Consider the following 23,638-nt stretch of genomic DNA (forward strand, 5'->3'; position numbering starts at 1 on the left):
GTGAAAGTAAACTATTTATTTGACTTATTTCACCATAAAATGTATGTAGTATTTCAATTTCTTCTGTCACACAATTGTTTAAATTCTCTCAATGTCTCAGTTGGATCCATATACTGTACATTGCAGTAAATCTCAAGCAAGCTTCACCAGTTCGATAATTTAAGCTATAAAATGTAACTAGTGGTCTTAGAATCCACTAATCTGCCAAAACAATTCTTAATTTAAGACAAATGGCATAATACAAGTGTATTCATCATAATACAATTGACTACAAGAAATATATAGAAAATAGAAGAATACTAACAGAAAGGCATGTATCAAATCAAAGAGCAATAGCACAATGCTGATAGGGGCTGTAGGGGGGTTTCTGATTAATATTTGCAGGTTTATTTTCCACTCCAGCCAATCTATTTCCTCAGTGCATATGTTCTGGCTGTATTCCCATGGTCTTGTAGATCTCTTTGAGAATAAGAAGAGCTGTGTCCTCTGACTCCCTGGAAGAATTTAAATATCATATATCATTAATTGCGGGTTACATTTACAAGTACTTTATGTTGAGAAATATCTTTGCTAAAAGTCAAGTTGAAGGACAATGGCAGAGGAAAATGAAACTGCCCACATACCAGTAGCACAGATGACTCTGAAGGGCGAACAGGTACTCGTTGAAGCTTTCGATTGGCTTTTCCTGTAGAACGTAGTCAATGCGATTTCCTGCGTTTAACATTCCTATCTTCACTTGTGGCTCCTCCTCCCGCAGGGGCTCAGGACTCTCCACCATCTTGGATTCTGTGACAAACCCTAAGAGGGTATTTACAGTTTCACAATCATATACATTAACATTTATACTTCAACAATAAATGCCAACAAGGGGGTATTTTAGGTTCCAGTTCAATTCAATAAAATAAATGCCATTGTATCAATGACACTCCACCTCAAGTGTCAATGAGAAAACTCACCCTGCTGCACCTGCTTCTCCTCCTCCTCTTTGATTTGATTGGCCACCATGGCTAGTTCAGCCTGTAGCTGGGCAGAAGATGTGTGAGCCCGGGCAAAGTCATTAAGCGTCTGCCAGGCACTCTTCAGGGAACTAATGAAGCCGTGCTTCAAGTCTGAGCCCATACGAGTCAGGCTTTCCTTCAGCTCTGCAACAGACAACAGACCCCCCTTGTTAGACCCTCCTGTAACATGATGCAATGCAACTTCTGATCAGGAAATTCACATTCTGCAGGATTAAGGTCTTTATTGTAGATGCCCATACCAAGATGAAGTCTCTTTCTCCCTTTGTGATGTGGGATGAGAACAGGCTTCAAATCCAAGTCTGGCATTATCATGGGCTCCATCCTGTATGCAACTGGGTCCAACTAAAGCAGAGGACAACCTTGTTATTACATCAAATGTTTTTGTGATTTAAAAATACAAGTAAATGTATAGGGACCAGATGGCTGAACGGATAGGGAGTCGGGCTATTAATCAGAAGGTTGTTAGTTCGATTCTCGGCTGTGCCAAATGACGTGTCCTTGGGCAAGGCACTTCACCCTACTTTGCCTCGGGGGAATGTCCCTGTACTTACTGTAAGTTGCTCTGTCTGCTAAATGACTAAATGTAAATGCTTTTTTACTTGAGCATGTCATGAACAAGCACAATCACATTCCTCTAAGGGCAAATAGAGTCAGACGGGTTCACAAACCGGATGGTAGATGTTGAAGAAGCCTTTGCAGGTGGGCAGCTGGTAAGTCTCTTCGATCTTCTCCAGCCCTCGGACTGTCAGGAACATTCCTATTGGAGATCCCAAAGCAAAGAAATTCTCTGGCTCAAAGTCCAGAGAGTGGTACACCACAGATACCTATGCAGTGGAAGGGTGACAACGATATTGTTATTTTCATTGCAAAGGTATAATACCATTTTACAACAATGTAAAAATGTTTAAAGTGATTATTTATGTAATATGTTGCATCAGTTTCCACTGATGTGCCAAAAAATGGGAGGTGGTTTACCTGTCCAGTGCCAACTTCAAAGTAGTTGTAATCCACATGGATAGAGGAGACAGTCCCGCCTACAGGAAGTTTCATAGCGCTCGGTTCTGGGAGGGGTCCTGATACTTGACTGGGCACAACCTCCTGACTGGCTACCTTTACTTCCTCCTTCTCTTGTGCTGCCTGGTGTGTGGCCAACAAATAGGTGACAAACAAGAGAGGAGACATTTTCATGTTAAACTGGTTTTGGTTTGGCAGCTTCACTGAGGAGTTTTCAGAGAAGGCTGTTAAACTAACCTGCTTATTCGCTTTTTCCTTCACAAATTTGGCTATTTTCTTCCGTGGTCCCAGGGGAATGCCCATCTCTTTAAGATCATCAACTGTACACATCAGCTTCATATGAGGGGGAAAGAGATGATAAGTCAATAAATCCCAGGTGCCTTGACATTCAGTGTCCTGTCAATGTTCAATATAGGTCATGTGATTACAAGCAAGAGGGTTCTTACAAAAGACTCAATGTCTATCTTCTCCTGTTCAAAAGTACTCTGGTAGTCACATAACCCCAGGTGCTCCAGCACAGTGGAGAGATCTTCAAGCTCTTCGGACTCTTCTTTAGGCACCTCCTCCACAGCAGGTGGGACAGCAGCACTATTAGCCTGGGAGATGGGGCCAGACACCTGATTTGAGAATAAGATGGGAAATTAAAGTTGTACTTTAATTGAAAATAACTTTGTTATCACAATTTATGAAGGTGATTGTTTTCCGTTGTTGAGTTTATATGATGGCTATGAACTCTCACCTGTTGTCTGTCTGCCAGGATGCCTCCATTAGAGGTGGCCATGGTTGTCATCCCTTGCAGGGGTGAGCAATTCTTCTGATTAGAGAGCAAGTCAAATAGTATAAGAGAACCTGGACAGAACAAGGACATAAAACAATATTCAATACAAATGATTCTCATTTATTTTCAAAGCCTGAATAAATGTTCACACCACAACTAACCCAGGCTGTGTCCAGACACTGAAACACCTCCTTTGAAATCTGGATTTCTCTGCATGAACAGGGCATAAATCCTATTAATCTCCTGGGCAACTGTGTCCATTATGGTCTGGCAGTAGGTTGGGCTGTTGTAGAACAATACGTCTAACAGAGTCTCGTTAGTAAAATGACGCAAGCGTCCAGTACTGGGCAGGGTGATCTTCTTTATCCTCCTGAAAAAGGAAGAATAATCATGTAGAGGGTTAAAACATTAGTAAATCTGCCAATCCTGAAAGACAATTGGTTTCACACAGTCATGAACCATGGCTCTGTGTGTCTGTCACCTGTCCACGCCTGTGGCGTCTCCATGCAGTGCTGTATGCCACTGGACAGGAAGGAACTCTACCCTACTAATGACGTGCTCATCCTGGGCTTTCTTAAAGTGACTCTGCAACAACTTCAGGGACACACTACGGAAATCGTCCACTGACAAGACAAGAATTAATGACAATGGATTTCAGAACATGATTCAATCTTACTTGACAAATAAGACATCTATAAGTATGATTTGGCTCTTGGGAATTTAATACAACAGGTGAAAACAAGCTACATACCACACTCCACCATGCTCCTGAACCTCAGATCACACACTGGACCGATACCATGGACCATGAAGACAAGATGATCCACCTGTGGCATCTCTCCTGGAATTGGCAAACACATAGATGTAGGAAGCACTTTAATAGGAGGTATTTTATTCATTTGTTTGTGTGCTTTAATTCATAACATGTTAAATTAGTGAGAGAAATAATAATATGAGATACCATCAGGTACTTCATCATGGTCATCATCGATGCCCCTCTTGACCACTCTAGGTCTGGTCTGTCCATCCTGGGTCGTGCCCCACTCATCCGGCATAGCGGAGGGTTGAAACTGAACTATAACCTAAGAGACAGAAAGAAAGGGAAACACTGGTAACTATGGACACACAGTACTCCACTAAATTAACACATAAATGTCAAGAACAACGCCAGTTACCTTAGGATTGTGCATGACAATAGTTTCCCCAGATGGGAACTCCAGCCGTCGATGCCACTGGTTGGTGGACACAGCTTTCTTATATTCTCCCTGGATGGAAGACAGATTATCACTCAAAGAAAACCACAGCAATCACCAAGTCAGGTCAGTCATCTCTTAGGACAAACTTCCCACATGTACAGCAAAGCGTTCACCAGCACTGTCTGCATCTGCTTAGTACTGACAGCTTATCAGAGGTAATGTTGACGGGACAAACCTCTAGCTTGTCGCTGAACTCCTCTGAGTAAGGAATGAAGCGGCTGTCCGTGTCTCCCTTGTAGAACCAGGTGCAGCGCCGGACCTCAGTCGGCTCCTCCTCCCAGTAAACAGCGGTCCGGATGCGGTCATACAGCTGCACGTCATAGCGACCGCCGTCCGTGCACACTATCACGCTCTCAGGGTCTGGTTGGACTGGAAGAAAAAGAAGTGACTTTTACACATGAAGTAACATCAAATCAATCAAATTAAACATTTTGGCAGACTTTAGACCGGTTTAATTTTATAGGAATCCTGATGAATGCAAATGATCCAAGTCAAATTGCAGTAATATGTCATCATGTGCCTCCAAACCTGAGTTATAAATCTCCTCCAGCTGAATAGAGTCGAGGATACTAAAGGGAAGCCAAACACTTTTAGATTCCACTTGTTTGCAGAAGAACCAATGAGGCTGGACAGCCTCGTAGACGTTGTAGTTGTATTGCATCATGGGGTTGGCAGGGACTAATGCTCCAGAAGTGGTAGGGGCAAGAGGGGGTGTCTCCATCTGTGTGGTAGGAGGCTAGAGGAAAAAGAACACAGATTTAGACTCAACTTGACAACAAGCATCTTCATCAGAGCTATTTACCATGCATGGCGTCAAATAGATAAACAATGCCAACAGCTCAAAAGAGTCTATGGATTGTCTACCTTAGAATATGTGGAGGGCATCGTTTGGAAAGTTTGAGCCGGAGAGCCAAGAGAGTAGGGATTTTGTCGTGGTGGAAAAGGCTGGGACTGAACCTCTGGCCCTGCAACATAGGGCTTCGCCCTGCTACTGATGGGGTTGTGGCGGTAAGGATTGTAGCTTTGTTGACTGGGCTGGGGAGGAGGAGGGGTCACTGTACTAGGGGGAGGAGTGTATCGTCCCATTGGGTTCTGGTAAACCCCACCACCAAACTGTGGCACAGGGTTGGTTTGAGGTGCAGGAGTTGGAACCATGGAACCACTGGGTACAGAGATTGGACCTGATGTTGATGGGGCTACTGAGAGTGCTGGGGGTGGGCATGGCTGATGCCCAATGGAGGCAAATGGGTCGCTGCTGGTGACAGTATTGGAGAAGTAGTTAAAAGTGGCGGGGGCGGGGGCATTTCCAGAGGTCTGTCCAAGAAAGCTGTCTTCTTCTCCTACATCTGTTGAGTCATCTAGAAAACAAAGACATCAGACAAACGTGACATATATTAGTTAGCTGCATGTATTTTTATTTGTCATCTCAGCACATACATTTAACATAACTCAGTCATAAGTTGCTCACGTGTATCCTTATTACGTACAAATATTTTTCCTACTACTGGGCTACTATAATTCACACATTTCTCGGCCCTGTTCACTATCTAAGGTTACTAAGGTATTTGGATTATTTGATATGGTGAAATAACTCCAAAACAGAGACACAGTCAATTTGACGTTAATGATAAACCAGCCATAAGCGACAACTGACATGTCAAATGAACTGTTTTGGTTGTACAACTAGCGAGCTGACTTAGCTGCAAGCTAGGTTGCTAAATTTGGCCAATGAATACCCTATTTGCCTTATCTTACCTCCCGATAACACGGCTGGACCAGTGGCCTGGCTGACAGGTATGAACGGTAGATTAAAATTAAACTCTGGTGCCGTAGTAAACAGTAAATTTGAGCTGGAATTGGCCACATTGTTGGTTTTCCTATCAGCCATTTTCAGCCAAATTACACGTAGCCAAGCTTATCCCACTGCCGGAGCAGTCATTAGTTCACAACCCGGATATGGGAGGAAGGTTTCGTTCCTGCGTTGAAGAGTATCCACTGATTTGTAAACATGATGATGGCTCTGCTGAACTAGCACGTAGCCTTGGCGTACTGTACACCGGTTGTTGAAACATACGAAAAAGCACAGTGCTGCTGCCCCTGCTGGTGTGGAGAACAATTAGCAGAAAAGTAGCAGAAATCTACTAAAAGCAAATAGTCCTAGGACGTTATTAAGTTGGTAATATTACATATGATACAATCTCACAAAAAATAAGGGCTAATCACACCCCGACTGTGCAAGATATAAAGCGGTTTCTCAGCCGGGGTAGTCAGGTTACATTTGACTTGGGTGCTTCCCCTTCAAATATATATTTTATTGATACCATTTTTATGTTAAATATATTTAATATTTGAATCTAACAACATGACACAACCAAGGACACATAATCTTTGTTATTGTGTGCACATTTTCCTGAGCTTTTTGTGTTGAATATGATGACGTACAGAGTTTCGCTCAAGTTCTGATGACGTAATTTTCCCGCCACAGAGTGGTCCTGCCTTGACAGTCAAATTGAAGTTGGTGTCTGACTAGCTAACTTTATAATTTTACGTTGTTGTGACACTTATTTTACCGATTAATCATACTGAGTCTGCTTAATGATGCCTTCTACTCATGACTGGATAAACAACCCAATGGGTGTTGTCGAAGGCATGTTTGGTAAGAAACAAACGAATCTGAAAGCTAAAATTGATAGTTAGCTAGCTAGCTAGAACAGCATGCGCTTGCTGGTTGTGCTACACAGTAATCTTCCTCTTCTCGGCCAGATTAGGGTCTGGTTCAAAAACAATGTTCGATATGATGATTGCAAACCATCAACACGTACATTATTTTAGAACAATACAACTTTATTGTTCATACATGTTGTTAGACTAGTTCTTTTTATCACATGCCCAGTTAGCTAGCTAGCTGTCCCACCAACACAGCAATGTTTTAAAACTGTTAGTTGGGTACTAGTAGATTGTAAACGTTTGCAAACTCTTGTCATGTTATGAAGCCAGATTGGAAAACTTTAACCCTTTTATTTGTAGTGACCCTGTTCGCTTCCAGACTGACAATTACACTTCAAATGTTTCACTTTCCATTTAATTTGAATGCAGCTAGTGAGTGTTACAGCTAGTGAGTGTTACTGTCAGTCAGCTTCACCCACGGTGAGAGACCACAAAGATCCTATGTTTCTATATTTGTGACTATATGATTTGTTACTTTACAGCCCAGAGAAACTCAAACCCCCAATGGGGATCAAAAGTTGTGGAGTATTTCAAAGACAAGCTGAAAGAAAAAGAGGCCCATACCTGGGTAATGTCATGTCTAACACAAATGTTATTGTTTTCAACCAGATTAACATGCCATTGAATTTGCTATGCATTACAAATATTTAATGGCTATGCCTACCTTTTGAACTATTGTAACATGTTACTATCCATTTCTAATGCCTCCATATAGGTTCCCTCATTGAATGATGTCCCTCTGCATTACCTGAAACCTGACAGTCTGGTGAAATTCCGTTGTTTAATCCAAGACATGTTTGATCCAGAGTTCTACATGGGGGTCTATGAGACTGTTGAGCCCTCTAACAATGCCAAAGTAAGTATTTCTGACAGTTCTATTTCTAGAGTAAATACATTTACATTTAGTAATTAAGTAAGTAAGTAAGACTTTATTTATATAGCACATTTCATACAAGAATTGTAGCTCAAGGTGTTTACATAAAATCAATAAAAACAAAGCAGCAGTTTAGCAGACGCTTTTATCCAAAGCGACTTCCAAGAGAGAGCTTTACAAAACAGCATAGCTCACTGATCATAACAACGAGGTAGCCCCAAACATTGCAAGCAGCCAAAACATGAAACATACATTGTGAAAAACCAAATAAGTGCCAAAGGGAAGAACCATAAGAGCATGCAGTTAAACAAGTTGCAATTAAACAACATGGAACTCAAAAAAGTGGAAGTACAATTTAACAGCATGAAACCCAAAAAGTGCAGGTGTACCTGTAGAAGAACAATCAACAGTAAAATATTTCACAGCGAGTACAAAAAGTAAAAATCCGTTATAACTAGCCAACAAGAACAACAAGTCTCTCAATAATACGTCAACATGAGATGCATTGCTGACCAAAAAAGGACTTGCATTACAGTAGATAATTGAAATGAACATGCAAGACATATTTTACATGAAAAATGTTTTACTTCAGGTTTTGAAATGTGGGAAGTATAAAGATGTTACCGAGTGTGGGGTAAGTCCATTATACTATTATTTTGTTGATTTGTTAATTTTACAATTACAATTTGTTAATTGTACTGCTTTGTTATACTATTGAATGTGATGCTATTATATTATACAACATAGTACTGGTTGACTTAAAATACTAAAATGACTTTCTGTACCTGTGCTGTGTGTTTTAAAGGTGGATTTGAATTCCAGAAACACTGTGACTTCCGAGAGACAGACCTTCTATTGTGTTCCTGTTCCAGGAGAAAGCCAATGGGCAAAAGATATATCCTTTCGATTTGATGTAATCAAAACTTTTCCTAAATTGTTTGTTTATTTTACAGGTGATTGATTATTTGGTACGAATTGCTAGGTGGCCATTATATTGAGTTTCCCTTAACTGTCACACAGTTATGCCTGCTCTAGCCAAGCAAGAGTGGTCCCTTCCACCTCTTACGTCCCCAGCAGACAAAAGCGCAGCTATGAAGAGGATGATGACATGGACACACAACCCCAGAAGCAAAGGGATTCACACATTGGTACAGAAGATTTTCAAGCATACATTGACATGAAGATTTACTAGGTACCTGGCACCAAAGAAGACCGTTTGACTTGTGTGAACTCGTCTCCATTCCTTCTGCAGAGCACCATGGCAACGGGGATTCCAAAAGGCAGGAGACGGAGGCCCCCTCCAGCCAGACCACAACCCCGTCAGACTGCTCCTCTCATCTAGATCTCAACTTCCCGTTGCCAGGGGAGAGGGGCCCAGCCTGTCTAGTGAAGGTAGTACATCTTCCTGTAGGGTCCTGTCAACACTTTCTCCCCAGTGTTTCTGTAGCCCAGGCAATGGATTCACATCTGTATTTATGATGTACTACTCATGGACTTCCAGGTCTACGAGGAGTCGGACAGCTTCAAACTGAATGACATAATTGAGGTTTATGGGATCCTCTCCATGAGTCCTGTACTCAGCGGGGTGGCTGAAGAGAAGTAAGGGTCTTCTTTTAGAGTACATCCCTGTCCCACACAATTGTCCTGTCGTGTGTATATTTTTTATGTTTTTCGGATTGATGTTGCACGTCGCTGTTTATAAAAAGAGACCTGGCCTCGTCGTTGCTGGACCCTGTGGAGAGTATGGAGACTGTAGAGGAGCAGCGAGCCCACAGCCCACCTGCATCCCTAGTGCCTCGCCTCCACGTGCTCTTCGCCAAACGTCTGCAACACAACAACCCTCTGCTGCCCTCTGCACCTCTGGAAGACAACAGCACAGGTAAGACCACCCACCTAGTTAGCATATACATTGTCTTTTTTTTGCTATAGGGTAAAAGCGTAGATGTATGTAGCCGTAATGTGTCGAGTCTAATTTAGGCCTCTCTTTCTCTCTCTCTCTCTCTTTCAGTTTTGTCATCGAGCGAGATGACCTCGGTGAGAGCTGAGCTGCTGGCATACTTGACTCACATCCTCCTGGGAGATGGACTGGCTGCAGAGTACCTTATACTGCATCTCATATCCAGTGTGTGAGTGGGCCAGGCCATCTTTAATCCTTAGCCATGTGTATCTTCCACAACCATAGACTTTGTATATTCTTTTTACCCCAAAGCTAAATGTTCTTCATAATGGTTTCTTATTAGGTATAGAAGGAGGGATGTTCTTCCTCTGGGCAAATTCAGCTTGAATCTGAGTGGCTGTCCAACCACCTCCCCGTTCACGGAGAAACTGTATACAGTCATCCAACAGCTCGTCCCTTGTGTGAGTCAACATCCGTTGTGTCTTCTGTTGTTTTGAGTTAGTTTGGTTTTCCAAAATCAGTGTGCTGACATATTTTGTTTTTCCATTCCATCCCCTCGGCAGTCGTATCGTTTAGGTATGAGCCTACAGAACATGAACAGACTGCGACTGGTGCCCAGGAAAGACTACGTGGCCAACAGGCTGGTGAGTGGAGCGCTGCAGTTGTCAAACAACACCTCCCTCTTCCTTGATGAGACGCAGCTGGAGCAGGGGCAACTTGACACCTCAGGTGAGCGCTCCACCTAAGGTCGGCACTGTGGAGCAGACGCGTTGAAATCTTTCTGAAACATACTCCGATTTACGTCATGTAGATTTGGCATTAGGAATGCAAAAGGTGTGCCTTTTGTTGTTGCTTGTTTGCTAATGGCAGTGGTTGAACATTAACTTCGGTGTCATTTAAACATTGTTAATATTTTTATATTGACTTTTGTATGTCCTGATGTAGGTGTACGCAACGTCACTGCCCTTGGGAACCTAATATCCTGGCAGAAGGTTGATTATGACTTCAACTACCACCAGATGGAATTCCCCTGCAATATTAACGTGCTCATCTCCTCAGAGGGCCGCTCACTGCTACCGGTGAGAACATGGGGCCCCGTGAACACAAGAGGGCGCAGGATGGCGATACCCTGCAAAGTAGAGGCAGGGTTTGGTTTCAGCCAGGGCTCTCAGGAGACTGACACTCACAGTGGGTTGTTTCCATTCAGTGTCATGCTGCTGTCTCACTTCCCATTGGTCCCTGGTAGCTGTCCGCATGGTCTGGCTTTAGACTTGCCTTCACTTTGTTGCGAACAGCCTGAGGAATGCGGCGTGTGCTATTCCTGTGTGCTGGTCTAATGTGTTGCCATGGGCGCAGCTGTGCCGTAGGGACAATCCAGGGAGAGGCGTCAGAATAGGCCGCCTGTTTGGCTGCAGTGAAGGACAGTGTGGAATAAAGAGGTCTCAGGGCAGATCAAAAGTTCAGTTCCCCTTGGCATAAGTATATGAAACAGGATCCAAATCTTATACAGACTCATTGTTGACACAGTAGCTGCCATAGTTAGTAACTCAATTTAGAAAACGTACTTCTGAAACGAGACAGACTGTACCACACTGGACCACTATGTTGCCTGAGTTTATTTATATTTCTCTTTTGCTCCCCTGGTTGTCATGTAAACCCCCCTCCAACAGTCGGACTGCCAGGTGCATCTACAACCCCAGGTGACCCCATCCAATATGGAGGAGTACTTCAGTACCTTCCTGTTGGCTCAGATGTCGTCGCAGCTCAACAGGTACCGTGTGTACCTGACTGTGGCTCGAACCCTGGACTACAGCATCTCTGATGAGGTCACCAAGGTGAGACACTGTGCATAGTGATCTAGAAGGAGTAACATGGTCACTACTCGTACATATGCATGTTTGTGAAATCTTTCTACTGATCTTGTGTTGCCCAGGCAGTCGAGGATGACTTTGTAGACATGCGCAAAGATGACCCTCAGAGTATCTCAGCTGAGGACCTGCACAGGCTGCTTGTTGTGGCAAGGTGGGATAACTCAACATTTGTCAAATGTTTGGTTTTAGAACAGTAATGTTAATGATACCAATGAAAATCTTCAGAAGTCACAATCAAAGGATTGTTGCAGCTTTTAATTAGAAGTTTTTGTTTTGTTTTAAAGTAGCTCACTCTGGTCAATGTTCTTCAGGTTGCTGTCTCTCAGTTTGGGACAGACTACCCTTTCAAGAGACTGCTGGATGAGAGCCAAGCACTTAGAGGTGCTCCGAACAAGTAGGACTGAACAGCAGAAGAGTGTCAATGGCAATGAGCCTTAATCTGGAAACCTGGAGTAACATTTTGATACAAAGAACAAAATCTTGCAATAAACTTGTTTTTTTTCCCATGTATAAGATGGTTATTGGTCTCTTTGAACATATATGTATTTGGCTGTACCTGTGGTGATTTGATGATTTAACATGATCTTTGAAGAGGTAGAGCTGGAAAAAGGATAGTGAAAGAAAGATTATCTACCTAGCCAGTGATAACTTGATATATCAATGCTCCTGCATGTCATTGAATGGTTAACAGTGGTGCTGTGTTTTACATTGGTCTCCTGGAGGCTATAATACATGGTGTCTCTAACTGATGTAAAACCATAACAGGATGTGGACAGTAAAATAGGAAGCTCATCATTGCAACCTCGTAGACCATAACATGCACTTACATTCTATTTGTTTTGGAAAGGAAAAAAGCTTCACAGGTGTGAATACGAATAAATAGTATTTTATTATTCAATAAAAGTTTAGTACAACATGAGAACATGACGATAGTTATTTGGTAGGTGAACTACAACCACAGACGTTTAGACAACATGATGTTATGTTGGAAAATGTGCTTAAATGCTGTGCAATCATGTATAGAGGTTAATCACATGAGAATGACAAACATAACTGTACATTAACTATGAGCAGGATCCACATTTGTAAAAGGTGAGGTAAACCATTGATGCAAAATGAGATGTGGTTTTCAAAAGCACTTGGTGTAAAAACAAAAGACGCAAACCAAAACCCTCTGAGAATATGTAAGAACATACTGTATAAAAGGCCTATACCTTTTGCATATGGAAAAAAAGAAATATACCACTCTTCCAACATCACAATCCCTATCTTAAAAGGAATGTTTTATACTTAAGACTTGATTTATTTTTACAGTATGTACCTAATTCTAGTAACAATAGTTTATACTCTGATTTGAGAACTGACCTAGTGCATTCATTCCTGAATAGAATACAACAAGAACTCTTTCCCAAGTAATGTAACTATTGCGCTATACCCATCATATTAAACCTTTGGCAGTGCCAGACAAGTTCAGCAGGTTTCAGAAAACTGAGGAGCCAGACAATGTGCATTTAGCACCATACCAGACATGCTACATTCTCACTCTAACGTCTACCTCAGAACAGTTTAGAATGCAGCCATCCCAGCCTCAACATGGTGGTACGATAGCTACTGTACACAGCTAACTGTTGAAAAGAGAGGCATTATCTGTATATAAAAACAAAAAAGGTGCAGAGTAGTTAGACTTTATCTTGGGATATTCCTGATTAGATTTTAGGACAACTCTGATACACACAATCTTATTATATTCTTTTTAGGGCATCATCAGGATATGGACACAAGAGGTCCCGTTAAAAGTTTCATGAAATTAGCACTTACCTTTCTTAACTCAATCCTGCTGGTGTGAACCTTTAACAACCCTGAATCTGCCTCTAAAATTGGACCAACCACCAAAAAGTTCATACTACAACAATTAGACAGAGCAAAGCAACGTTTTTGGGAGTCAAAAAGCAATGTTACATCTTATATGTACAGTTTCGTATTTTTACACTTGCAGACCTATTAGAAAGGACTCACACTAAATCCCCTCCACTCAACAAACATGTTCACACCACACAACAGCACACCACACACGCACCTTGTATTCCTTACAGTCTTGATCATTTTTGAGCATGTCATTTACATGTATGGCTGGAGGACGGAATATCCCAAGTTAAAGCACACAATACTATGAACAGGAACTCATGTACAGTACATATGCAGATGAATCAAACAATACAACTATTTTTAAAAGGTGAATTCCTTTTAAAAAGGTAGATTTGCCATACTGCAAATACCTGATATACAACATCTCCCGCGTAGATTTCCTGTTAAGGCAAGTATGTTTCAGAATCAGGGAGTGTATAAAGCATCGAACAGTGTTAGGACAGGCTAATTGCATATATTTAATATGCGACTGTCTCCTCTTCCTTAAACACATGACTGTATAATTCTGGACTATTTGAGTGCTTGACGGTCAAATATAGCATCAGGGATAGTGCAAACATTTGTGGGAGAATCAAATAAGTTCCATGAACAAACCCAACAAGGATTTCTGTGGTTATCTATATAGAGCAGACATTGAGAGTATTGGGGTTAGAACTGGGGATTCGTATCAATAAAAAGGAATCATACCCCTTTACCTTAAGCACAAATACAGCATCCACTCATGTCGCATCACTACGATCAAAAACCAAAGCATAAGATCACCCATGTCCATAAATATGTTTGTCAATGGATATATGCTATATATAACAGATATAGATACTTACAATACATACAATACTTACTGTACATATCAAACAGTATACCTATCTTACTGAACTTCTAATGTTGTAATTCATTCTTGAATGGTATGTTTCCTACATTGGGAAGGATTACACTTGACAATATCCATTCTACTATTCAGTATCCTGTTTGTTTTCTTAGTAGGGTAATATCAAACATTAAGCTGCCCTTCTGAAATATAGATACGAATTTGGTCAGACTTTTCCACTAGTTTTAACAGAGCTATAACTATGCCTATATCACAAAAGCCAATAGGTGCATTGCACATAATGTGATTGCATACTTAACATGTAAATTAAGAACTTGTCTCTCAACATATGCTTGAAATAATCTGCCTCGACCAACTCAGTTCAAACTGACAGGCTAGCATGCAAATGTATTGGGGAAACCAATCCAAAAGACTTTGAAGGACATTGTCATTTAAACTATGGGACTTATTCACACAAGACTCTGTAAACATTGGTCAGATGTACTACAGGGGAATTGGGGTTCTTAGCATACCGGTGGGCCCCTTGTGCAAGCATATGCTACTGCTACTGTACTGTAAATCACATACAACAAAAAAAGAACTGCTAGAGGCTACAAGGGAAGCGCTAGATCTGGATGATCCGGGTCTGGCACTGTGTAAACATTGCCTTCAGCTCATTTTCTTGGGTCTCATTGACAGCCTCCGGCTCAGGGCTCTTCTGGACCTTTGCCACGGCAAAGTTGATGCCTTGGGTTAGTCCAGCTTGGGTAAGGCTGGCCACCTGCACCATGGAGCTCTTGATCTTGGCAAAGGGGGACACCACCCGACTGCCATTGCTGTCAGCAGGCGAAGGGCCCAAGCTGCCTTCCACATGTGAGCCCAGGCTCCTCTGGGAGCCACCCGAGGCAGCAGAGTTGGGCTTCTGGACAGTCAGGTGGTTTGGGCCAGAAGCAGGGGGCTGCACGTCAAGTTGGGACGGCCTGGGAAGCTGGGGCTCCTGCTGCTGGTTGTGGCCTGGCTGCCCCTGTGGGGCCCCAGGGGCCTTCCTGTGTGGAGGCACCAGTGGGTTCTGTGTAGGTGCCCCGGCTACATGTTCCTCTCCAAATACCTCGACAGGTTTGGTCTGAGCATCCTGTACAAACTGGTGGCAGTAGGCATCAATCGGGGTTCCAAAGTCAATGAGAATAGCCTCCTCAGCTTCTGAAGCAGCTCCGGGGGACTGGTTGTCAGGACTGGTTTTAGCCTCCTGCTTACTCTCACAACCAGTGACCCTGATAACGGAGGGGACATTGAGCTCCACACTGCCAATGGATTGGGAGCGGCTGCCTAAGCGTGGGGCTGATGCTACAATGCCACAGCTGGGCAACACATAGTCCACGTTCTCCAGGGAGCCGAGCGGCGGCGGGTGCTCCGGGTCCGAGTTATAAGAGTCGGAGTCTGAGGAGATCTCAGAGTGGTCGTCACACAGGTTCTTGAGCGCGCCAGTGCCAGGGTTGCTGTCTGATGTTTCCAGACTACTGTCGGACTTCCAAAGGTTCACATGCATAGTAGGCTTCAAGAAGTTGACTTTGACATCAGGCTTGGAGAACGTGCCCAGCTTGCCAAGGGCTCTGGTCTGCTTCACCTTCTGGTTGAGGGAGGAGAACTTGTTGAGCAGGAAGCTTTTGCCCTGAGCTAGACCAGAGCTGCCGAGGACTTGGTCGGTAGTTTTTGTCTGCATACCCATGATGTCCTCATGAGGTTTACTGTGCCGCCTGAAACAAATCAATTTTTAAGCTAGCATTATAGACCCAACTTGTGAAAAAGATTAAATCAGCCAATGGAGATCAATATACAGTGTACTGTAGGTATGACGTGATTATATATGTGATTCATCACCTCTCCAGTTTCTTTTCAACCACCAGCAGGTCAAGTCCGATTGCTTCTTTAGTTATACGAAGCATCTCAGCTATGCACTGCAATGTGTCTGAAAGAGAACCAAAAGGAAAGCGACAATGAGTCAAAACTAAATCTTTATCATGCATGTCACTCATCCTAGTTCGGTGTCTAAAATCATCTCCACTTCACCTTTCCCGTCGTCTTCAGGGTTCCGTGTGACTGCCCTCAGTGTGTGGAAGTACCCACTTGTCTCTTCGTTCCTGTAGTGCAGGCGCATACAGCAGAACTTCGGCTTCCCAAACAGAGTGGGCTCTGGGCCTGCAAGGAAATACGGGAGGCAAAGTTGTAATGGCTGTATCGATAGTCCGAAAAATAAAACCATAACAAAAGATTTTGTGACGTGGTCTGAATGCCCTGGTCTCCAGAACACTGGAGCCTAGGTTCCTCTCTTCCTGCTCATTTCTATGTATCATGGCACCATCTTTACCTATTTCAATCTTTTCCAATCCTTCTAAGTTGAGGCGCTGGTACTGGTTCACTTTGTCTGCTTCATCATCATAGCTGTAATGAAGCAAATTAACAAAAATCTAAGTCACTAAGAAAGACAACAATGGTTGACAAAAGTCCAGTTATTAATACATTTAACTTACTAAGCAACATAATAAGCATTGTTGGATAGCAGAAGAAGAACATCCTGATCTTTGTTGGTGGCATCAATGAGGCTGAAAAACAGAGGAAAAGAAGTCAACACTTTGAATGCAGATTCTAGATTGTCGCTCACAGATGCGGTGGAGGTGAGCTATCATGTTTCTGACGGACAGCTAGACTGACCTCATGTCACAGTCGACGAGGGCCCAGCCCCCATGGAACTTCTCGTCGTCAGGCAGCAGCAGCTGCATATAGGTCTGCAGCAGGAGGCTGACCTGTTCCTGAGCTCCCCTCTGGTTCTCCTTCTCCTTCTCCTCGTGCTCCTTCTCCTTGCTGAAGATGGAGTACAGGTCCTCGGTTACTGGTAACCCCATCATCAGATCTGCAGGCAGAGAAGCACAAGACAGGTTAATGAGAAGGTGTTTTGTTGAGGAGGGTTAATCGAGTTGTTACACAGTGGGAGTTATGTACAGTATGTGAGTCAGGTGGCTGAGCGGTTAGGGAATCGGGGTAGTAATCAGAAGGGTGGCGAATTGATTCCCGGCTGTGCCAAATTAGGTTGTGTCCTTGGGCAAGGCACTTCACCCTACTTGCCTCAGGGGAATGTCCCTGTACTTACTGTAAGTCGCTCTGGAGTGTCTGCTATATCACTAAATGTAAATGTATGTATATTTCCCTTACCAATGACTGCTTGTCTGTATGCATCCCTGAAGCGGTTTAGATAGTAACGGTTAGCCGAGTTCACCCCATCTTTCATCACACCAGCTAGCTTTCTCTCCCCCGTCCTGGTAAAGTCCCCCTTTAGAGGATAATAGAAATTATGTTGATGAGCATCCTTGGAATTTTGGAAGACTTTGAGAAGCAACTCCCTCTATATCTGACCCTGCTAAAATGGATCATTTCCAAGGTGTCAAACATTCCACATTATCTGTACAGGTTCCACTATATTTACATCAGATTACTCCCTAATCCTGTTACCTTGAGGGCAGCAGTGCCGGCATACTGTCTGCTGATGGTGTCTCCGTTGTTGGCCCACATGACCTGGTAAATCCTGTAACACTTGAGGGGCAGGGGCTGCTCTGGAGGCATCACACCCAGTTTCTTGAGCTAATTGGACCAAGAGAGACAAACAGAGGCACAGTGTCAAAGGCACAGAGTTGAATATTTCACTCAGAACATCCCTCCTGTCTCCATTTTAAATGTCTGATAGAACCTCACCTGTTGTTCCATCACTGCACGGGCTATTGCCGCCTGGACCACATTGGTCCTGTCCAGGCAATCCATACAGTTGACCCTGAAGATGCCCTCTTGCTTGCAGATGACTCCTGCCTGGTCCACCCTAGGAGAGGAATAAGAACTTTCACTTAGATGAGTGAATTATCATCTCATCTTTCTATGGAGTGATTTTTCTAATACACTTACCAGCCCCATCTCATGTCTATGATTAAATCAGAGATGGCATCTGTCAATGTTTGCACGTTTTCAAACTTCATACCTCGACTGAGTAGAAAAGAAACACAAGAAAACTGCTCACTAAAGGAGTTCACACAACATTCATAGTGAAATTCATACTTTATATTTAGAATTATAACTTCCTTTTTCAAGGCATCGTTACTGCGGTCCGGAGTTGTTTCAGTGTGAATGCGCTGGGGATTTCTTACCAGTGCTCATGGAAGTCAAAAGAGACGTATGTGAGGTTAGGGTTGTTGTATAGTAGAACTTGTTTGAGATATGCATCGCCAATTATCTTCTCACGTCCGCTTTGGTCCACTAAATTAACTATGACCTGCAAAGATCAAGAAATAAATACAGTTATCAAACTATCTTTACATCATTAGCGAGTGCAATTGCCAAATCAATTTCCTCAGACGCATCTCACCTGCTTCTGGTAAAGCCTGAGCTGTTCGTCAAAGTGAGCAGCAAAGTAAGGAATGGTCTCCTTCTCCCCTGGAAGGTCAGACAAACTTCGTAAGCATCACTTGCAGACAAAATGACCAAGCAAAAACCGTGTGTATAACCTCTGGAGTCATGTTTCATGCAGAGGACAGTAAGGTGTAGAGGATCATGTAGGTCATATTGACCTTTCTCCAGTCGAGGCCTGGGGTTATAGCGGTAGCCTGCTTGGCTCCAGAACACAGGCACAGATCCACGGCTCTGGACGAAGGACAGAGTGTGACTGTGCACATGGATCAGCTGCTCCGTCTCCACAAAATTAGCCACGTGACCGTCTGTGTCCACACCTCTCCGTTTGTAGCGCATCCCTGTGGGAGAAGTAACAGATGTTACTGTGGACCGTACAGAACAAGTTACACATTTACTTTAAGTAAGCTAAAGAGAAAATAGATTTGATCCATTATATAATGGATCAAACTCTTTCATCAGGGGAAACATATTTTTTTCAACCAAATTAGATTCACTTCCAAAACCATGCTGACATGCTGTGTGTCCATGACACTTTACCTGCGCGATGGCGGCTACGTCGGGAGATGAGAGCGACAGTGAATCGAGGGTGAATGTCGTCCACGCAGGTGAGCTCTTGAGGCGGGGTCTCCGGGCTGCTCCTCTCTTCGTCTGAACTGTCATTGTAGTTCACCACCAGCTCCTCCACCTGCACAAACCCCTGGATGATGGGCATCACCCAGAAGTCCACTTCTGGGAACTGCAACACCATAAATATTTCTTAGAACTAAACTCTAAAAAAACTATTTTAAAACTATTTTTTTTTATAGAAAAGTTCCCCCCGTTTACATTTTTCCTACAACACAAAGAATATAGGTAAATCAATAAAATAATGTAATTTGACATAGATTCGGGAGGACAAGTCTATCAATATGTGGTCAGAAACTGGTCAATAATGCAATGTGAAAGCACAGTCATTTGTCTGTGATGGTTTTGTGTCCCAGGGCATTTTCTAAATGTTCAGATAGATATTTCTAGATTGGCAGGAGCTCTAACTGCCACCATAACTCATCATGACCATCTGCCCTCACGTGCCTGACTGTTTTCACACATTTCTGTTTACAAACCAAGCAAAATCACTTGTCCATACTGGCAACTCAAAAAAAAATGTTACTATACAACGTATCAATAACATGAACATTTTTGTGAAAAGTCAATTACCTGGAGGTCGATAAGATCCTGGATCATGTGTTTGTTCCAAAAAAATCGGTCATCCACCTAGCAGAAGAGAATAAATAAAATCAGCTACAGACATGTTTGATAAGTCATTGGGGCGGGGTTTTATTTTGTGCTACTTCTCTTTTCAGCAGTCCCTGACCTGTTTCCATAATGGCAGGTTGGATTTGTCTGAGTCTCCCTGTCGCTGTACAGTGTTTGTAAGGTCATATGTCCTGCTGTAGTAAAAGGAGTCGGAGTCCATGAAGACCTTGTAGAGCTCATCCAGGAGCCGCCTCTCCAGACGCTCCTTCTCCTTGTTCTCCTTCACCTGTAAGGCAGGGGAATACTGGGTGGGAAAGGGTGGGCAAAAATTTGGCAAGGATGGGCAATGTTCAAAAAGAAAAGCTGGTAATTTCGAAAAGCAACATACACAGGAAAAGCAAAAAAGGTAGACTGAACATATTTTACCAAACAAAAGGCATAATACATATATTATAAATAATATTGGAAACTACAGGTACCTTTTTCTTAATGGGCTGACCAACATTGGATTTTATTTGACTCAGAGTTTTCATCAGGAACTTGGACTCATCTGGAGACTGGGCAAGCTTTTCTGACTTGTCGATTCCAAAATGATGTTTCTTGCAAAGCTAAAAGACAAGTTTGCATTTTCCAAGAAAATGTCAGCATGTGATTATGTTGCCTCATGTGAAATAAAGGTCGTCTGTAACTAATATCCAAGTTTGACTTTTGATTTATTACAAATATATTCCTGTATATAGTGTGAACTATAAAAAACGTATGGAGAATTCCAGGAGCGACATGCCTGTGAATTCACAATGCATAAGCTAGTCTATGAATACTACATGAATTGGATTCATTTATTGCTACACGCAACATAAATACAGTTAAAACATTAGTACATTTATACATGTTTTACTATCTACCACATCGGCTACTGGACACCTATCCAAGACAGCGATATCATTTAATGTTGTGAAGAGAACGTGTTGGTTCTAAAACATACCCGAAAATGACTATGCTACACTACACATCTTTTCTCTGGAATAGCATTACTTACTTGAAAATCACTTCTTAATCCATGAAGCTCACCTGTAAGACTGACATCTTAGTCATACTTTGATTCCTATCAGATCATTTGGCAAAACATGGACTAGTCCCTGACAATTCTCCCAGATAAAGGGACTGAAGGAAATGGGAAACAATTCTGAAGCCAAATTCATTCACACCAGTGTCAGTCTATTTTCAGAGACAATTCGCTGTTAATATAACTGACATGTTCTACAGGTTAGGACCAATCAAAACAGTACAAGCTGATCAATGTTTAAACTATGTATTCTACTCCATAAATCTCCCACACATAGTTGGAGATATAATCACTTTGGCTCACCTCAAGTTCAAGATCCAGGGGCTCTTCCTCAGACAGAGGAATGACAGCTATCTTTAAGATCTTGTAGACTTTGTGGTTTCCTGGCAATTGGCCAACCAAGGCTTTCTGGCGGATTAGTACCAGACCCAGAGGAAGATCTGACAACAGGATTTGGGAGAGAAATTAGTCCTGGTCCCACGCATGAAGTTCCATGCATTCCACAGGGTGACTTCACCAGCTGGTCACTTAGTTTCCCTTTGACGAGTTGTGCACTCAAAACCTGGGTCAGTTACATTGTCTACCAAATACAATTTATTTCAAAATGAACACTCTTTGATAGAATAACAATGACAACAGGAACCACATGAAAATTAACATTTAAAGATAAGTCTTCCTTCTTGCCTAAAAACTAGACTCTGACTGCTGTCTTCAGCTATAGTCCTACACTGATCTGAAAGTAGGCCTATATCACTCACTGGCACATCCATGTTCCATACAGTTAGAGTATCTCACTTACCTGTGTGAAGCTGTATTTTTCCAATAATGCCCTCCACCAGGCCTAAGCAAACCGGGTTCCAGGCTAACAGCAGGTCTGTTGCTAAAATTAAGAAATAGAACCATCTTTTTAATTTAAGAACAATAACCGAGTAACTTTTCTAATTACTATACATGTGGGAAGAAACCCGTAACGAGAAATGATTGATGGTTAATTGAGTAGTATTATAAATTGAGTCAACAGGATAGACTGGACTTTGACACCCTATCACTATCTGATGCTCACATGCTCAGTACCTTGCTTATGAAAATGTTGATTCAAAATGTGTTTAGAGAAACAATGTCAGGGGTGTGTGCCAACATGCAAGAGTGGGAAACTATGTGAGTGAGGGTGTAGAACATTTCTGTAGGCAACCTCAGACAATAGGCTAACTCTTCCTGTTCCATGGAACAAAATAACTGAATGTACAAGACAGGTTTTGGAACCCTATCAGGGAGGGGCTCAGGGGCTGGGAGTACATGGTCTGAGAAAATACCCCACATAACCCACTTTGTTTATGTTACAGATACAGCTGGGGACAACATAACGACATAGCAGCCTGTTGAATAAGGGGATAATATAGAAGAAATTCCTCTAGTGCTTCTTAGGCCCAGTGTGAGGGAGTAGTGGAAATCCTTTTCCAATTAAATAATGGAACAGTGGTGCAACCCAAACCTGTTCAGGCTGGCTGCACACCCATGTGACTCCAGCCCATAGCTAGCCAAAAGGGTAACTCATTCATACAGTCCGAGACAGCTCCCTAACCAACTGCTTTTGCTCACAACAAAAATACTAGCTTTACTAGGACAGTTGGCTGTGCCCAGAATTTCTCAAGCTTAGTGCATGTACAGTCAGGAAAGTGGGAAGGCCTTTCAAGCACTGATTTCTCCTCTTTGTCAGCAGCACAAGAAAACATTTATCCTTACACGATCACCAGCAAAACATGGGTTGACTTATTTGACGGTTATATGACTGCATACAGCCTAGTTATTGTTTACAGGTAACTGATATAGATCTACTGAAACATACACAGCAGCTAAACGAGCTAAGATGGGAAATCTACCCTCAGTCCTATCCTGTAACGTTACACTTCATGTTCTTAGCTACAAGTTATCAATTACACTGTTACTATAGCTGCTCAGTAGCGGATGAGTATGTTCGTGGATTAATTTCGGCATTAGTGTATGCTCTTTGAAAACACAAAAAGAAAGTGGGTGCTAACACTTCCAGTGAACGGCAACATCACTTCTCGATGGTCGCATGTTATCAACGGTACTGTATTTGAATACAGTTAGACGGCAGCAAGTTGTACTTACCCGGTCTGACGTTCATGGTCCCATCTTTTCGGCTACACCACAGAGCATGATCACCACTTTGAAGAATGTAATGGTCTTTAGCCTGAAACAACTCCATTATGTCATAGAACGGTAATTATTTGCTAAAGCAAACGTTAGCTAGCTAGCTAGTCCAACTCGCGTAGCGAGGAAATATTTGAGGGATAGTCCCAGCGGCCAGGTGAGGTCTCAATACCAACAAGAAGCTAGCTTCCTATCTTGTATGTTATTGTTATCCTGCCCTGGGTATCTACAACTATCTGGCTCCGTTTGCTTTTGTTTTTTATATATCGGGTTTAGTATTCCATTCCAATGACATGTCGTTGTAAGTACATGACTTCAGTTCTTCAATGTGCGAAAATGCCAGTCGCTAGCTAACCATTTCCAAGTCGACCGACCGACTGTCAATTTCCTGCAGAAACAATCACACGTGACCACAGTCGTCATTCATGGTAATGTTCCACTTCCAGGCGATCCAAGCTCCTTTCTCACGCTGACTCCGACACACACTGCCACATCCATCGAGACATATCCAGAATTCGGAACATTTGCATTATGTATATTTA

General features: G+C 42.6%; 3 protein-coding genes across 4 annotated transcripts; 1 reads left to right on the forward strand and 2 right to left on the reverse strand.

Annotated features, from left to right (window-relative positions):
* Window position 1: 1 nt before the first annotated feature.
* LOC124473589 (SEC23 interacting protein) lies at window positions 2-6,041 on the reverse strand. Its single transcript, XM_047029180.1, has 18 exons — window positions 5,823-6,041; window positions 4,932-5,425; window positions 4,596-4,803; window positions 4,243-4,436; window positions 3,987-4,076; window positions 3,773-3,893; window positions 3,563-3,652; window positions 3,293-3,434; window positions 2,973-3,181; window positions 2,773-2,882; window positions 2,480-2,650; window positions 2,271-2,366; window positions 1,995-2,156; window positions 1,688-1,843; window positions 1,259-1,361; window positions 957-1,142; window positions 624-798; window positions 2-494 (listed from the first exon to the last, which is right to left on the reverse strand). The coding sequence occupies exons 1-18, from the start codon at window positions 5,953-5,955 to the stop codon at window positions 416-418; spliced, it is 2,919 nt and encodes a 972-aa protein (XP_046885136.1). The 5' UTR covers window positions 5,956-6,041; the 3' UTR covers window positions 2-415.
* A 500-nt stretch (window positions 6,042-6,541) lies between these two features.
* On the forward strand, window positions 6,542-11,946 carry LOC124473536 (minichromosome maintenance complex binding protein). Its single transcript, XM_047029067.1, has 16 exons — window positions 6,542-6,723; window positions 7,277-7,362; window positions 7,510-7,650; window positions 8,261-8,302; window positions 8,474-8,563; window positions 8,687-8,816; window positions 8,921-9,060; window positions 9,170-9,267; window positions 9,375-9,547; window positions 9,677-9,794; window positions 9,909-10,026; window positions 10,129-10,294; window positions 10,511-10,644; window positions 11,236-11,400; window positions 11,499-11,587; window positions 11,748-11,946. Exons 1-16 carry the CDS (start codon window positions 6,663-6,665, stop codon window positions 11,872-11,874), a joined length of 1,878 nt encoding a protein of 625 aa, XP_046885023.1. The 5' UTR covers window positions 6,542-6,662; the 3' UTR covers window positions 11,875-11,946.
* Window positions 11,947-13,293: 1,347 nt separating this feature from the next.
* inpp5f (inositol polyphosphate-5-phosphatase F) lies at window positions 13,294-23,508 on the reverse strand. Of its 2 annotated transcripts, none has more exons than XM_047029065.1 (20): window positions 23,055-23,508; window positions 21,721-21,801; window positions 21,225-21,361; window positions 20,335-20,463; window positions 19,974-20,159; window positions 19,817-19,873; window positions 19,157-19,355; window positions 18,778-18,957; window positions 18,576-18,643; window positions 18,358-18,482; window positions 18,119-18,196; window positions 17,915-18,035; window positions 17,675-17,803; window positions 17,378-17,495; window positions 16,880-17,078; window positions 16,699-16,770; window positions 16,536-16,609; window positions 16,238-16,366; window positions 16,049-16,136; window positions 13,294-15,924 (listed from the first exon to the last, which is right to left on the reverse strand). In XM_047029065.1, the coding sequence occupies exons 1-20, from the start codon at window positions 23,149-23,151 to the stop codon at window positions 14,796-14,798; spliced, it is 3,396 nt and encodes a 1,131-aa protein (XP_046885021.1). In that variant the 5' UTR covers window positions 23,152-23,508; the 3' UTR covers window positions 13,294-14,795. The 2 variants fall into 2 exon arrangements, with proteins under 2 accessions (XP_046885021.1, XP_046885022.1); XM_047029066.1 differs by having other exon boundaries at window positions 19,974-20,141; window positions 23,055-23,507.
* Window positions 23,509-23,638: the final 130 nt, after the last annotated feature.

This window comes from Hypomesus transpacificus, chromosome 11, assembly GCF_021917145.1.
Source record: "Hypomesus transpacificus isolate Combined female chromosome 11, fHypTra1, whole genome shotgun sequence".
In the NCBI taxonomy this organism is placed as follows: domain Eukaryota; kingdom Metazoa; phylum Chordata; class Actinopteri; order Osmeriformes; family Osmeridae; genus Hypomesus; species Hypomesus transpacificus.

Bases quoted from the DNA above. Each gene is read 5' to 3' on its own strand.
- LOC124473589 (XM_047029180.1), bottom strand. From the start codon at position 5,955: ATGGCTGATAGGAAAACCAACAATGTGGCCAATTCCAGCTCAAATTTA. The intron at 3,435-3,562 runs GTATGTAGCTTG...TTGTCTTGTCAG, and splicing joins CAGGAGCATGGTGGAGTGTG to TGGACGATTTCCGTAGTGTG. The intron at 3,182-3,292 runs GTGACAGACACA...TTCCTTTTTCAG, and splicing joins GACGCCACAGGCGTGGACAG to GAGGATAAAGAAGATCACCC.
- LOC124473536 (XM_047029067.1), top strand. From the start codon at position 6,663: ATGATGCCTTCTACTCATGACTGGATAAACAACCCAATGGGTGTTGTC. The intron at 7,363-7,509 runs GTAATGTCATGT...GCCTCCATATAG, and splicing joins AAAAAGAGGCCCATACCTGG to GTTCCCTCATTGAATGATGT. The intron at 9,795-9,908 runs GTGAGTGGGCCA...GTTTCTTATTAG, and splicing joins CTGCATCTCATATCCAGTGT to GTATAGAAGGAGGGATGTTC.
- inpp5f (XM_047029065.1), bottom strand. From the start codon at position 23,151: ATGGAGTTGTTTCAGGCTAAAGACCATTACATTCTTCAAAGTGGTGAT. The intron at 20,464-21,224 runs GTGAGCCAAAGT...CTTGTCTTTTAG, and splicing joins CCCTGGATCTTGAACTTGAG to CTTTGCAAGAAACATCATTT. The intron at 17,496-17,674 runs GTAACAGGATTA...TATCCTCTAAAG, and splicing joins CCGGCACTGCTGCCCTCAAG to GGGGACTTTACCAGGACGGG.